We start from the raw sequence: 13,939 nt of genomic DNA on the forward strand, positions 1-13,939 counted from the left end.
TTGCAGTGATTCAAGCCAGCCAATCAACTTACATTTGGTTATGTGTCAATATAAATGCTTATGGAGCAATTAAGGACTACCATTTTCTCTTTAAAAAAAACGATTTTTATTTATATAAATTATCGTGTGTTATTAATAACACACTTGTAACCAACTTGAGTAAAAAAAAAAAAACAGACTTCTTAGAAAAATGAAAAGTTTTAATATTATATAAGTATAAAAAGAACAGAAAAATCAGACAGATGATTGCTATAGTCTAAATATTTACATTCATTAACTTCAGTGGCCCCACTTCTGGTCCAAAGTGGGGTGTTTCTTTGTGGTGTTTCTTTGTGACTTCCAAGGGTGACCCTCTTCAAAGCTGTCATTAGTCATCAATGGTGGGGAGCCAGAAGGCCTAGAGAGGAACAAGCACAATCCTCATTATTGTTCACCTTTCATTTAAACATGGGATATAATGCATATACAAAACATGCGTAATGATCGATGATAAAACTAGTATCTGACCATGTTTGAACAGGCACTGGCGAAAGTCATAAATTTGGGGTTGAACTGCAGGCAGGTGACGGGACCCGTGTGTTTCCCGTCAAGCAGCGCCACCTTCATCCCACTCTCGGCATTCCACACATGGATCTTTCCGTCCTCAGACCCTGTTATAGAAGACACACACACAACAACCCATTACCAGGTCTAGTTTACTGTTAACAATGAGGCCGTGGTGGTGCCTTTCTAAATCGGTGCTACAGAACACTCGTCTTGAGTACTTACCTATCATGATGAACTGAGAATCTGGTGTGAAGGAGGCTTCCAGTGGTACGCATTTGCTGTTGTTGTAGCCCTGAGAAATAACAAAAGTCAAGAACATCCTTATGTTGTCATGCCTGTACTTCTCCCGGCGTCACTCGCCAATATCCCTTCACCAAAGACGTGTTTTCTTAAAGCTTATTTTAGCTTATGATGTATGCTAGTTATGTCTGTGCACACGACGATCCCTCACCCCAAAGGAATGCAGCACTGCGCCCTTGAAGGCGTCGAGAAGCCTTAGGGCTCCCCCGTTGGTGGAGATCAAGATGAGTTTCCCATCGTTGCTGAACTTGAGTCCTGTCCATTCACAAGTCCGGTCGTACTGGAGCTTGAAGGTAGCAAACGGACCCTAAAGAAGAAGAAAGAAAAAAAACAGCTCATCTTAAAACCAACGAAGGAACCATTTTATTCAAACAGTAAAAAGGCTACAAATTCTACCAACTGTAATTTTATTTTTTAAGACTGACCTTGTCAAAAGACCGCAGGTCGTACAGTTTGACCATCTCTGAATTGACTCCAGCAGCAAAGATGAGGCCCTCGGGGTCAAAGGAGCAGACTGGCTTCCCCTGCAGGTGCATCAGTCCCTGAGAGTTGTACAAAGGGATAATATGTTTTAACACATCGGCCTTCACATTTGGTATTTATTAGTCATTTAACGAGACACATAAGGAATGAGGATACTAACCTGGCAGTTTGGAGATCGCAGATCCCAAAGCCGAATAGTTTTATCTAATGATCCAGATATAAATGTATCGTCCACAGGCGACATTGAAAGAGCCACCACTCTGAATAAAGAGAAAATGGCATAAAAATTAACCCTTCATGTTAAATTAAAGTCTAAGATAATATTCCATTGGGTTTCTCTGGCCTATTCACCTTTTGTTGTGTCCAGGGAAGTAGCGAATGTACTTGTTGTCGTGAAGGGAGAGGTACCGGATAGTGTCTGAAATGAACATAATAGCATGAAACTGACTAGATGCAACAACATTCACATAATTCAATATATTCCAGTTAGCACTGCATACAGAGCTCCGGGTCCTGAAGATGATGGAGCAGAAGAGACGTAGAGGCACCACCCTAGGCAAGGCAGTGGCTTGTACAGTTAGCTCCTGTATCGGGCAGAATCGCAGACCCTCAAACTGTACAAACAACTACCTCAGACCAAGGTGTGCAGTGGGATAGTCTTTGATAGACGTCCATGGGGTCATCATCTGCAGAGAACTCCTTATGCACAACCACTGGACAATATTTTACTCACACACAATATGTCAAGCCTAGAAAGCGGCTCAAACAAAGTTGCCTGGGCATGTATGTCGACACATAGAAATCAGCTGTTAATTTGTATACTAACATACCATCAATTTTATTGGAGCTGTAGACCACGGTGTTGGCTGCATGTGTGTACCTGATCAGATCAACTCCATACTTCTTACTGTAGAGGGTGCGCTTGGGTCTGGGTATGAAACAGATCAGAGAAAGCATGATAGCCTATTAGAAAACTATCAGTAAACTGATGGAAAAAGCAAAAACGTATATAAATATCAAATTACAGAAATACAACTGCACGATTATTATGCATCTGGCTTACACACTTGAGAAATTGACTGGACATACAAAGATTTCTATTATGGCCACAGCCTATGAAGCTGGTCAGGATTTACACGCAAGTCCGTGGATGTAGTACTGCAGTAGGCCGCACTTGGGAAAGATTAGCTAGCTAGCCAGCTAGCCAGTAACAGCAGCAGCAGAGGCTGAAGCAATGGTCGGCCTAGTACTACTACTACATGCTAATGCTAACTAGAGCAGTAAACAATCGATTTTAATGTATTGAGTTCGAGTCTTACTTTCCCTCCTGGCAGTCGTACAACACGAGTGAATCATCGTCACTGCTGGAAATGACAGTTTCACCATTTGAGCTGAAATCAAAACAATTGATTTTGTCTGAATTTTCCCGGAACACCTTTGCAACCCTGAAGCTCCGCAGCACATTGTCCGTCAGCTTCATAATGGCCTCTGTAGAGGGGGCGCAGACCCTCGATTTCTATTTTAATATGCTATGCCAAGATTACGTATACGTGCTTTGTAAATGTAGAAATAAAAATGAAACAATAAAATTTAGATGGCCATTTTAAAAACTTTAAAGAAATCCCGCCTGTTATAAATGTTATCCGAGTCACGAAAGAGCACCGCCTTCTACGTCGGAGGCGCGCACAGTCAGGAGCGAGCATTCACGATTGCACTGTGACCTCTCGCGATGCAGCGCAAACCAACGGGTGATACCGTGTTTATTTTTTAGCTTACATTTAAGTTGGCTACTAAAAAAGTTGTTTAAATCGGTACCCGCTCATTGTTGTGCAAAGTTTATCCCGTGTTTAGTCATCCTGTGTGAGATTGGAAGCAGTATAGCAGCCCTTTCAAATATTCATAAAGGGAAGTAAATAACTGGCTAAACAGACACTCAAGGGATACACTAGAATGATGCAGGTGAGAAATATGTTTGCTGCTGTAAACATATGCAGTAGTCGTGACTCGTGCCGTAGTGATATGTTTATTGTAGTCGTCAATAAAAATGACAGTGTCTCCATACTGTCTTCATGTCGCAGCCATCTCATGGATTGGATAGACCTCTGGCCTTCAGCGCAAACTGAAAACAGTTTTGGTTTTGTTTACCCTCTCTTAAAATCGTAGTAGGCTAGTCACAGTCTGTCTTTGCCTCGTTGCCTGCCCTATGGTCAAGCTGAGTCAATCATTACACAATGGGTACACATTTAACTGGAGTCAAGCTCTGTCCAGATTTTGCCACACTGTCTCAATGCTGATTCTGACTAGCACACATACTTCTAATATACAAGAAGTATCTTGTATCCCCCAACCCTGCACAGGTAGAGTAACCCTTTTGCACTCATATGGAAAACAGCTGTATGCATTTTTCATCACGTATGAGAATTGTTCTAGTATTGTTAGTTGTGTGCGTCTTCTCAAATCTGAGAGTCAGATGACCGGATGTAATTAATAATAACAGTAATTATAAATTGGAATTAGTTCCACAAATATTTCATGCCTTGCTCATTTGTTGTTCTTTCTAGGTGCTTCCTGCAACAACCCCTTGATCTTTCCATGGCTCGTGTATTGTCCTTGTGTCGACCCTGGTCTCTTTTAGCTCCTTCAGGGGTACGGCACACCGCGTTCTGCGGAATGTCACTGGACACGCGGGCACGGGAGGTGTTTGCTGCAGCAGTGGGTGGTGTTCAGCCAGACAGCGTGGTTCGGAGGAGCCTGGAGCGCAGGGGAGACTCTCTTCTGGTTGGTGGACGCAGCTTCACACTCAAGCACAATCTGCACCTGGTGGGGTTCGGCAAAGCCGTGCTGGGTATGGCGGCTGAGGCAGAAAGGATAGTGGGGGACCACCTGGTGAGAGGAGTCATCAGTGTGCCACACGGCATTCAAGAGGCCCTGCGGCAGCATGGGAAAGAGTAAGGATACTACTAAAAGACAAGGAGAGCTAGTAGGAGGAGTTATAGTTCTAACTTACACGTGATTCCTTCTCAGCCAGATGCTGTTGAAGGACTGCAGTAGGATTAAAGTGATGGAGGGTGCGAAACACAACTTGCCAGATGCCGATGCTCAGAGAGCTGCTGCATGCATCAACGAACTAGCCTGTGAGCTAACGGAGAATGACCTGTTGCTAGTGCTGATCTCAGGTAAAATGTGCAACTTTTATTGAATGCCTCTTGTATCAACTCATACACATGGATCCTTATACAAAGTACAGACCGTGTGTCAATGTTTAGGCACAGCAATCTTATCTAAATCCGTGTGTGTGTAGGGGGAGGCTCTGCCCTCTTACCTTCACCAGTTCCCCCTATCACTCTGCAAGAGAAACAAGACGTCACACGTAGACTAGCAGCTGCTGGGGCCACCATTCAAGAGCTGAACTCGGTCCGACGAGCTCTGTCCTTGTTGAAGGGTGGAGGACTTGCACATTCTGCTCATCCCGCCCAGGTGAGGCAGATGTTATACAAACCTGTTTACATGTAGGAATCTGGTTTTCCCATTTTTAATAGATATCGCTCTCCACACTTTTTTTGTTGACAGGTAGTGGCACTGGTTCTCTCTGATGTGATAGGAGACCCTCTTGATTTGATAGCCAGTGGTCCCACTGTGTGGAGTGAGGTGTGGCCAGAGGATGTCTTGGCAGTTCTGGAGCAATACGGACTGTCTTCTTCTCTCCCCACGTCAGTGAAGGAAGTCCTTGGGCGGGCCGCTCCGAGGGGGGAGGGGGCAGGGAAGCCATCGGAGGGGGAAGGACATGTTCTCAATGCCGTGATTGGCTCCAATAGCATTGCCTTGAAGTGTGCCAGTCGGCGTGCGAGGGAGCTTGGGTTCCGTCCAGTCGTGTTGTCCCCAGGGGTGTGTGGTGATGTACAGCTCCTGTCTCGCCTCTATGGTCTATTAGCTCACTTTGCCTGCTCCCCTGACGAACCCCACTCAGATATTGCCTCTGAGATGCTGAGACTTGGTCCGGAGGTGGGTGTAGAGAGCTGGGACTTGTGTCGTACCATGCAGGTGCTGGGTGAGGGGCATAAAGAAGGCTGGGGGGCCACCTGCTTGCTGGCTGGGGGAGAGCCCACTGTGCAGTTGAAAGGCAAAGGGCTAGGTGGGCGAAACCAGGAGCTGGCTCTACGAGTGGGGCTCGAACTCAAAGGTATGGAGCTGCCTCCCAAGGGCCCAGTGTTCCTGAGTGGTGGGACAGATGGACAGGATGGGCCAACCAACGCAGCAGGGGCTACCACAGATGGGGGACTGTGGGAAGAAGCGAATGCTCAGGGGCTGAATATAGACAGCTTCCTTTCCAACAATGATTCCTACACATTTTTCTCACGTCTGTCTGGAGGACAGCGCCTGCTCTTACCAGGGCTGACAGGCACCAATGTGATGGATGTGCACATGCTCCTTATCCCTTATGGTGATTCCCATCACCATATCTGATCATTCTAGGGCAGAGAAGCCCACAAATGGTTTCTTTCAAAACGTATGTTGCTTTCAAAAAAGTATGCAGACCAGATGTTTGTACTTAGGGTACAACTTTATTTACCATGGCTAGAAAACTCTGTCTAATGTAAGTATTTTGGGGGGAAGATATGAGCACTCTCTGAATAATAGAATTGTTTATAGAATAAAAAAATTCTTACACTTGGTCATGAGCTCTTTAATATCATTTGTAAAAACATAATTTGTACAATCTGCCACTTTTAATTTCCTTTCTTCGGGTTTCTGATGTCTGTACATTTGTGTTTCTTCAAAGAAATCAAGGGATGTTTAATGCTTTTGTGCGTCTTTTAACCTAGAGTTTAATGATCAATAATTACATCAAAAATAATATAATAATCCTGTAGTAAAATTGATGATCCAGGAAAATTGGGAGGTATATAGCCTGGGTCGAAAGTTAGAAATTACATCACATAGGCTACATATAATAAGACATCTGTGAAGGACGAGCTGCTTTTTGACTTTAGGCCTCCTACTCTGTCCAGATTCAAAGAACTGTAATTTCTCCTTCTCTGTAGTCAAAAAGAAATAATTTCAAAGCATCCCCTTTATATTATAACCTTTTTGTTTTTTACATCTGTCTTTTAACATTGAGTGATTTTCTAGTTGAAATTGTTTATTTCTGGACCATTTTGATAAAACAGTATTAGTGCATATATACTTTGTAATATTAATATACGATGGGGTTGGTTTGTTACATCTTTCTCACAGCCAAGTGGCAGCCTTCTGATGTTAAGAAGCTGCAAGGATGCAGGATTCTCAAGCAACTCCAGTCACTTTAAAAGGGAGCATTTCCATTGCAATTCAATCCACTTCATTCCAAGTCATGTTCGCTGAACAAACAGCAAGTTAATGTGGTTATTCTACCAACAAGTCCTGGCGATCACTCACGGTGTGTCTTGAGTGTGTCTCCAGCTGCGCTCTCCCTAACAATGTAAACAAGAAAGAGATCATATATTGTGGAACATGTTTTGGCAACAAAGTAATAAGTCAATATAACTGACAGGGAGACCATTATCAACACCATGAAGTGAAAAAGCAACCAGAGGCATCATGCGTATGGAAACATTTTCAAGAAGGGTGAAGAACAGCAATGAACACCATATAAAGGAGAGTAGACGGGACAGTATCGGGGTACCTGTAACACACATGTCCATTTGGATGCTCGAACACCTACCATCCGCTCAGGTTAGGTGCAGTGTCAGGTGTTCCTCCATTCTGTCCACTTGTTCCTAAACATTAAGAAAGCAGTTGCTTGTTAATGATGATTGACTCGTTCGTATGCCGATAACAGAACTTGCACATCAGAACATATTATTGCGATGCACGCTCTGTAGAATGGATCAACATCTCACCTTGACGATAATACATATCATTCACTGTGTTTCCATAAATTTTCCAGGCAAAGTGGATTGCAATTAGACTTATTATCAACCAGCTAATTAAGATTTTGAATACATACACTCTCATATCTTTGGCAAGCCAATCGTCAACAAATTCGGACAGAAACGAAACAAACCCATCCCCAATACGTGATAAAAACTCGAAATCCCACGGTTCTTCCATTTTAGGATTATACCATCTATTTGTCAAAACATAGCTAGCTAATGTATTTTCTTTTTCAAACTGCCCAGCAAATTTTATTGTTTAAAATACCGATAACACCTAACTCGCCATTTCTCTGTTGCCTCTCGAACTCAAGTACAAACCGTTTAGGAGTAGGAAAGCCGGATTCGATAATATGTGAAAGAAACATACGCATTGCAAGATGTAGTTAGCTGTTCAAAATATTGACAAACAAACTTTAACCAATCTATATGTTCATAAAGTAGGAATTCTAAGGGCTGATATAATTGTTTTTAACGCAACCCCTTTTCTTTTAAATGTTCGAATCTGTACTACGGAATCTAAGAAAATGTATATTGGTACAATGTTAGAGAATCGTATCGTGAAGTTGCGCAGAGACCTCTCTTCCACTCTGAAATGAATAATCAAAACACTTTGAAACACAATGTGACTGCCACCTTGAAACTTCTTATGTAAAAATGTTCTGTCAAGATATTTTCAGATTGGTGCTAAAGATTTTTATTTGTATTTGATTTTTTTTTCTGGTCCTTGGTCAAATTCCATGTTCATTAATAAGTAAACATATATGTATTCTATTGGTCGGGCAATGTAAAAAGTAAAATGTAACTTTCCAATAATAGCAAAGCTATTTCAAAGTGGCATCAAAAACACGTCCTGTTCTGACCCTTGTTCATGAGCCTTCTTGGAAATGTTCACTCTGGAACGTACCCACTTTTACCAGGGAACGATGTTTGTCTAGCTCTTCATGTCCCTGGATGTTTACAGTTATTTGTCAGTTGCCTTAATTGGTAAACACGTGTTGTCCCACGGGCCTCCGGTTTCCCACTGAATGCATTCAAAGTCCTTGTGTGCCAACGGGACCTTTCATATTGGTGTGCTACGATTGAATCAAAACGAATGTACCCCTACAGCTGTATCACGTGATCTATCTGAAATACCATTGGATAGTTTAGCTTGTCATCACTGGGATTCCGGATGTGTTACTGTAAGTGGATTTTTTGTTTTCCTTTTCTGTCCGCTGTTGTTAAAGTTTACGTTATAGCAATGTTTCAGTGTTTAACCCCAGACTGTCTTTTGTTTATCCGATAGGCGAAGGGCTTCTCTCTTGATAGCTATTTTATTATTGATTGAAACGCCGCTGTCAGAATATGCGTTTGAAGCTACGCAAACAATTTGAGCTAGGCTAACTGACTAGTCTTGCTTGAAGCTACAAAAGGGATCTGACTGACTACTAGCCAACCGGGTAGCTAATTTTACCGTCAACAGTAGTTACTGTTATAACTGTTACTTGGCATAAACTGAGATTTTTCGCACGAGACACAACCAGAATCGTCCATCAAGCTATTACGTAGCTAGCTGTCAATGTGATTAACCTTGTTTGGCTTGCTAGCTGTAGATTTTCGGTATGCTTTTCTAACTTGGATAGCAGCATCGCTGGCTGCATAGTTTCAATTTGGAATCCCCCCTGCCGAATTCACCCTCTGCTGTATGAAAGGTTGCTGATTAATGACTGGTAAAGTAAAAGTAGAATATGACTGATGTCCCACTTTTGTCTAGCATTTGCATTCATTGCATGTTTTTTTTTTCTTTGTCCAGTGTATGGAATGTCAACATGGACAATCAAGAACTTGAGGAAGCAGGAGGACTGGAGACTTGTAATCCAGCGTCTGTTGATGGCACCTTTGGAACTGGTAATGTACCTTTGTAAATGGCATTATCGTAAACCTAAGCACTACTACGTTTTTTTATAACTACATGCATTGTGTTCTTTGGCTTTCAGACTCAGCTGACAATCACATCAGGATTGAGCCTGTAGGGGTTGAAGAGCAGAGCAGTGTGATCCCAGAACAGCCTGCACAGCCTCCGCTGTCAGATATCAAAGGAGAGAGCCTGGAGTCACACTCTGTCTCTGACCTCATCAAAGAAGAGACTGATGAGTCGATAAAGCTAGAATGTCCGAGCAATTCAGATGCTCAGTCAACATCAGACACTGCCCCAGGTGAGAAGGCTGTAACAGACAATGGGCAGGAGGACTCTGGAGAGTTTTTAGTCACTATGTTGGCACGAGGTAAACTGGAGGAGCAAGGAATGGGCGTGAAGGGGAGGTCCTCTCCCTTGTCGGAGACGAGCACCCCCGAGGCGCCCACGTTCATATCCCACCGCGACGAGGATGTGACCGCTGAGAGTTGGCGACAACACAGGAAACACATCTTTGTGTTGAGTGAAGCCGGCAAACCCATCTACTCGCGCTACGGAAGCGAAGAGGCTCTCTCCTCCACCATGGGAGTCATGATGGCACTGGTGTCTTTTGTTCAAAGTGGAGATAATATCATCCGCTCCGTCTACTCAGGTGAAGTTTGTTGGCTTTAGTTAATAGGCCTAGGCCTAGTTTGCCAGACAAGGATCAAGCCTAGTCCTAAAGTAAGAGAAATTCAAGGATTCAAGGTTTTTCGGATAGGGCTACGCTTAATCCATGTCTGGGAAACTGGGACATAGTGTCACAACTCTAATTTTAGTCTATGATCTTGTTTTAGGACATAGTGTAACATGGCCCTTTATGTTTTCTCTACTTTTCTTCAGATGAGCACACAGTGGTGTTTCTTCAGAAGGGTCCTCTGGTGCTAGTGTCTGTGTCTTGCAGTCGCCAGTCAGAGCAGCAACTGCGTGGCGAGCTGCTGTATGTGTACTACCAGATCATCAGCATGCTCACCCAAGCCAGCGTCAACCGCATTTTTGAACACAAGAAAAACTACGATCTTAGACGGTTGCTCGCGGGCTCTGAGAAGATCTTGGATGGCCTGCTCAACCTGGTGGACTCTGACCCCAGCTTCCTGCTGGCAGCGGTGCATTGCCTCCCCCTGGCCTCCTCCCTCAGGGACTCTCTCAGCCAGATCCTGCAAAAGGCCATTACTCCTAACCTGGTCTTTTCCATTCTTATAGCTAAAAATCAATTGCTCACTATAGTCCAGGAGAAGACTGTCATAGAGGACACCAGGCTGGAGCCTGCAGACGTCCATCTCCTCCTCAACCTGATCGGAGCCTCCTCCGCCTTTCAGGCCGGGGAGATCTGGACGCCCATCTGCCTGCCTCTCTTTAACCCAGACTGTTACTTCTATGCGTACATCTCGTACTTGGACCCCCCTGAGTGCACTGTGTGTCTCCTGCTGCTCTCCACGGACAAAGAGGCATTCTACGCCGTGGCAGAGTGTAAAAGGAGGATAGACGAGGCCATGCTGGCCCAGAACTCCCTGAGCCTCATAGCCAAGGCCCAGTCATACAGTGTCAGCCAGGTGGGGGTTTCCGACCTCCGGCACTTCATGTACAAACCCTTTGATGTCCCTGACAACCACCGCCAGCTGACTCAATTCACCAGGTGGGTGCCCCCCCTTGTTTGGTATTATTAACTGTGGACACCTTTAACCAATATTGATCTAGTGAATGGTGGTTAGGTCTGGAAGATTATAGAAATGGGTGTCAATGCAATGTAAGAAATGTAAAGTAACCATGAAACTAGTGAATTGGTAGAATTCCCAGAGTGAATATGCCAAGTGACTCCAATTATTTCGGTTTTTATCTTGATTGGGAGCATGGGGCTTCTTGTTACAGTTGTCTTAAGTCTATTCTTGAGGACAGCCATGGTCCAAAGCTACTATTTTGAAAGACAGTGTAGACTTTTGAGAAATCTCTGCTCAATGTATAATTCTGCATTACACTTACATTTTAGAAAGGACAGCTTCTTAGAGAATGGTAGATGGGGTTCTATTTAACCCTTGTGCTGCCTTCAGGTCACATGACCCAAAGGTTCATAACGAACCACCGTTGTGTTTACCCAATTTTACCCAATACAAAAACAAATAAAAATAATTTTCTTTTAACCATTGCAATGTGGGGGGTCTGAGACAGCCCAACAGTTAAAAGAAAATGCTTCACTTTGTTTTTGTAGGAGGTAAATTTGTCGCAATACGACGGTGGGTCACAATGACTGATGGGTCAGAATGACCCGAAGATAACACAAGGGTTAAAGAGCCAGTTACATTTGGTGTTGCGTTTTGTCTGTGACAGCATTCAAGCAGTCGGTTTGATATTGTTAACTTGACCTCAAAACTGTTTTTCATTTCTCAAGTAAGTAAATACAATGCAGCTCTCAAATTACATCCTCTGTTTGCATAAGACTACAGCCCTTCAGAACTACATTCAGTGTGCAGCACCGTGGGCCATGAATATCTAACATGTATGTGTGGCTGATTGCAGCCCAGAGATGGAGGCCCCATATAACAGTGAGGAGGAGAGGATGAGGCTGCTGGATCTGTACCGCTACATGCACAGCCGCATCCACAGCTCCTCACGGCCACTCAAACTCATCTACCACGTGGCTGAGAGGGAAACCCTGCTGGCCTGGGTATGTACTGTACCTTGCTGCCCACAGACTCATGTCCTGGGTATGTACTGTACCCTGCTGCCCACAGACTCGTGTCCTGGGTATGTACTGTACCCTGCTGCCCACAGACTCATGTCCTGGGTATGTACTGTACCCTGCTGCCCACAGACTCATGTCCTGGGTATGTACTGTACCCTGCTGCCCACAGACTCATGTCCTGGGTATGTACTGTACCCTGCTGCCCACAGACTCGTGTCCTGGGTATGTACTGTACCCTGCTGCCCACAGACTCGTGTCCTGGGTATGTACTGTACCCTGCTGCCCACAGACTCGTGTCCTGGGTATGTACTGTACCCTGCTGCCCACAGACTCATGTCCTGGGTATGTACTGTACCCTGCTGCCCGCAGGCTCGTGTCCTGAGCCAAATCATGAGGCTTTACGTTTTTTAGAGGCCATGTTCTTAACAGTTGGTTAAGCTGAACAAGAATTCAGATTGTTTCCAAGTAACAGCATCATTGGCCAATCTTTCCTCGAAATCCGTTTCTCAGCCTTTATACACTATTAGATTTGAACGAAAAGCAGGAAATGTGTAATTCCACCCAGCTCATTAGAGCTGAATCTAAGACTATCTAATCTTGTGAATAATACAACAGCTTGTTGTCTACCCGCTGTTTGTCCCCTGTCCGTTGCAGGTAACAAGCAAGTTTGAGTTATACACCTGCTTCAGCCCCCTGGTGACAAAGGCCTGTGCCATCAACGCCATAACTAAGCTTCTCCGATGGATCAAGAAAGAGGAAGACCGTCTCTTCATCCGATACCCACCTAAGTATTCAACCACTCCAAACCCCAGCAAGAGCTCCCGGGGAGGGAAAGACCAGCAAGATTCGACAGATAACGGCTTCCTGTCTCTCTTATAGAGTTCCCAAATCTCTCCCATCCTTCTCTTCAAGAATAGTTTGCACACTGTTAACAGAGAGGTGTCAGGCACTGGCTTAACGTCACACCTGTTGGACTTCAATGGACTTTGACTACTGGACACAGATAATTGTGTTTTACACTATTTAAGGAGGTTGTGCTTTGCCTTTGGCAACTAGTGTTACTAAATGAAAAGCTTGGCATCATATAGAACTCAAGTACAGTTGTCTGTCTTAGGAAGGGAGACTGGTGGGTGAAAGACTACATTTTAAATGGGTTATGGTAGAGTTAGGCTATCAGGTCTAAACCACTGCATTGATATTTCATTGTTTTTATATTGTTTTCTAAATGTAAAAAAGGCGATAACCTTTCTTACAGAAACAATGGCAACAACACATCCGTCATGTTCCGACTTGTTATATGACTACTGGAATCCTTTTTCTGTTTCCATCATTCCTCAAGTGTAGTACATAAAAAGTGAAGGCTACGTTCACTAGATCTATTATGTCTTATAACTTTAATTCCATAGGATACATCTTGCACCTAGTCAGTTTATTCTATAGGGAATAAACCTCCCTTTGGTCATTTGTGCTGCTTACTTATCCAGATCATTACAAAAAACGGATTACAATGTGGTCATTTTGAACAGGGATGCATACTGGATGTAACATGCTCTGTGTACCTGCGTTTCCATCTGTTATGTAACTTGGGCTACCTCCTGTTGCTGTCTTAATGAATTGGAAGGACTAAAACTGTTCATGTGCTGTCACCATCATGGCCATCTGTGCAGCATACATCGTGAATAATGATTGTTGATCTACCAGACTGTAAACTAATCTTAAGTGAATTCACCTTATTATTGTCGTTCATGTCATCCTTACTGAATTTCTGGGTTTTCATAAATGAACACCCGTGTAGCCCTTCCTATGGACTGGAGTAGTGGATAGTTACCCTAATGGCCCTGAGAACATTATGATCAATGTGTGAAAATGTTGTTTAGCAATTTTTGTCTAATTAGTTTGGAGGATCGGTGTAGGTTTACTTTGTTACATGGATAAGTCAATGACCCAGTCTGCTTTTTAGGGGTGAGGAATGATTCTTTTTGAGTATTTATGTAATGGGTGTTAAACTAAATAAACCCCAGGTTGCACAAACAAGTTCCTTTTTATGATTGAATACTATCAAACCAAGAAAAACACCAACCG

At 43.7% G+C, this 13,939-nt stretch overlaps 4 protein-coding genes across 8 annotated transcripts; 2 read left to right on the forward strand and 2 right to left on the reverse strand.

Annotated features, from left to right (window-relative positions):
- Positions 1-179: 179 nt before the first annotated feature.
- wdr82 (WD repeat domain 82) lies at positions 180-3,056 on the reverse strand. The gene is made up of 9 exons (XM_062459098.1): positions 2,649-3,056; positions 2,160-2,257; positions 1,681-1,747; positions 1,490-1,589; positions 1,272-1,388; positions 998-1,153; positions 769-838; positions 508-650; positions 180-397 (listed from the first exon to the last, which is right to left on the reverse strand). The coding sequence occupies exons 1-9, from the start codon at positions 2,807-2,809 to the stop codon at positions 368-370; spliced, it is 942 nt and encodes a 313-aa protein (XP_062315082.1). The 5' UTR covers positions 2,810-3,056; the 3' UTR covers positions 180-367.
- On the forward strand, positions 3,027-6,131 carry glyctk (glycerate kinase). 4 transcript variants are annotated; one of them, XM_062459035.1, is made up of 5 exons: positions 3,027-3,288; positions 3,891-4,277; positions 4,354-4,505; positions 4,631-4,806; positions 4,900-6,131. In XM_062459035.1, exons 2-5 carry the CDS (start codon positions 3,922-3,924, stop codon positions 5,791-5,793), a joined length of 1,578 nt encoding a protein of 525 aa, XP_062315019.1. In that variant the 5' UTR covers positions 3,027-3,288; positions 3,891-3,921; the 3' UTR covers positions 5,794-6,131. The 4 variants fall into 4 exon arrangements, with proteins under 4 accessions (XP_062315019.1, XP_062315035.1, XP_062315027.1 ...); XM_062459051.1 differs by having other exon boundaries at positions 3,965-4,277; XM_062459043.1 differs by lacking the exon at positions 3,027-3,288 and adding an exon at positions 3,303-3,686.
- Positions 5,998-7,584, reverse strand: tcta (T cell leukemia translocation altered). Its single transcript, XM_062459111.1, has 3 exons — positions 7,209-7,584; positions 7,031-7,085; positions 5,998-6,779 (listed from the first exon to the last, which is right to left on the reverse strand). The coding sequence occupies exons 1-3, from the start codon at positions 7,417-7,419 to the stop codon at positions 6,737-6,739; spliced, it is 309 nt and encodes a 102-aa protein (XP_062315095.1). The 5' UTR covers positions 7,420-7,584; the 3' UTR covers positions 5,998-6,736.
- Positions 7,585-8,287: 703 nt separating this feature from the next.
- On the forward strand, positions 8,288-13,891 carry LOC134018771 (vacuolar fusion protein MON1 homolog B-like). Of its 2 annotated transcripts, none has more exons than XM_062459013.1 (6): positions 8,288-8,425; positions 9,037-9,131; positions 9,221-9,790; positions 10,021-10,813; positions 11,692-11,839; positions 12,512-13,891. In XM_062459013.1, exons 2-6 carry the CDS (start codon positions 9,053-9,055, stop codon positions 12,734-12,736), a joined length of 1,815 nt encoding a protein of 604 aa, XP_062314997.1. In that variant the 5' UTR covers positions 8,288-8,425; positions 9,037-9,052; the 3' UTR covers positions 12,737-13,891. The 2 variants fall into 2 exon arrangements, with proteins under 2 accessions (XP_062314997.1, XP_062314989.1); XM_062459005.1 differs by lacking the exon at positions 8,288-8,425 and adding an exon at positions 8,469-8,953.
- Positions 13,892-13,939: the final 48 nt, after the last annotated feature.

Source organism: Osmerus eperlanus, chromosome 1 (assembly GCF_963692335.1).
Source record: "Osmerus eperlanus chromosome 1, fOsmEpe2.1, whole genome shotgun sequence".
NCBI lineage: Eukaryota > Metazoa > Chordata > Actinopteri > Osmeriformes > Osmeridae > Osmerus > Osmerus eperlanus.

Bases quoted from the DNA above. Each gene is read 5' to 3' on its own strand.
- wdr82 (XM_062459098.1), bottom strand. From the start codon at position 2,809: ATGAAGCTGACGGACAATGTGCTGCGGAGCTTCAGGGTTGCAAAGGTG. The intron at 2,258-2,648 runs GTAAGACTCGAA...TTTCATACCCAG, and splicing joins TACGACTGCCAGGAGGGAAA to ACCCAAGCGCACCCTCTACA. The intron at 651-768 runs GTAAGTACTCAA...CTTCTATAACAG, and splicing joins TTCTCAGTTCATCATGATAG to GGTCTGAGGACGGAAAGATC.
- glyctk (XM_062459026.1), top strand. From the start codon at position 3,862: ATGCCTTGCTCATTTGTTGTTCTTTCTAGGTGCTTCCTGCAACAACCC. The intron at 4,278-4,353 runs GTAAGGATACTA...ATTCCTTCTCAG, and splicing joins CTGCGGCAGCATGGGAAAGA to CCAGATGCTGTTGAAGGACT. The intron at 4,506-4,630 runs GTAAAATGTGCA...GTGTGTGTGTAG, and splicing joins GTTGCTAGTGCTGATCTCAG to GGGGAGGCTCTGCCCTCTTA.
- tcta (XM_062459111.1), bottom strand. From the start codon at position 7,419: ATGGAAGAACCGTGGGATTTCGAGTTTTTATCACGTATTGGGGATGGG. The intron at 7,086-7,208 runs GTGAGATGTTGA...CTTAATGTTTAG, and splicing joins TGATATGTATTATCGTCAAG to GAACAAGTGGACAGAATGGA. The intron at 6,780-7,030 runs GTAGGTGTTCGA...TTACATTGTTAG, and splicing joins GCACCTAACCTGAGCGGATG to GGAGAGCGCAGCTGGAGACA.
- LOC134018771 (XM_062459013.1), top strand. From the start codon at position 9,053: ATGGACAATCAAGAACTTGAGGAAGCAGGAGGACTGGAGACTTGTAAT. The intron at 10,814-11,691 runs GTGGGTGCCCCC...GGCTGATTGCAG, and splicing joins CAGCTGACTCAATTCACCAG to CCCAGAGATGGAGGCCCCAT. The intron at 11,840-12,511 runs GTATGTACTGTA...TGTCCGTTGCAG, and splicing joins GGGAAACCCTGCTGGCCTGG to GTAACAAGCAAGTTTGAGTT.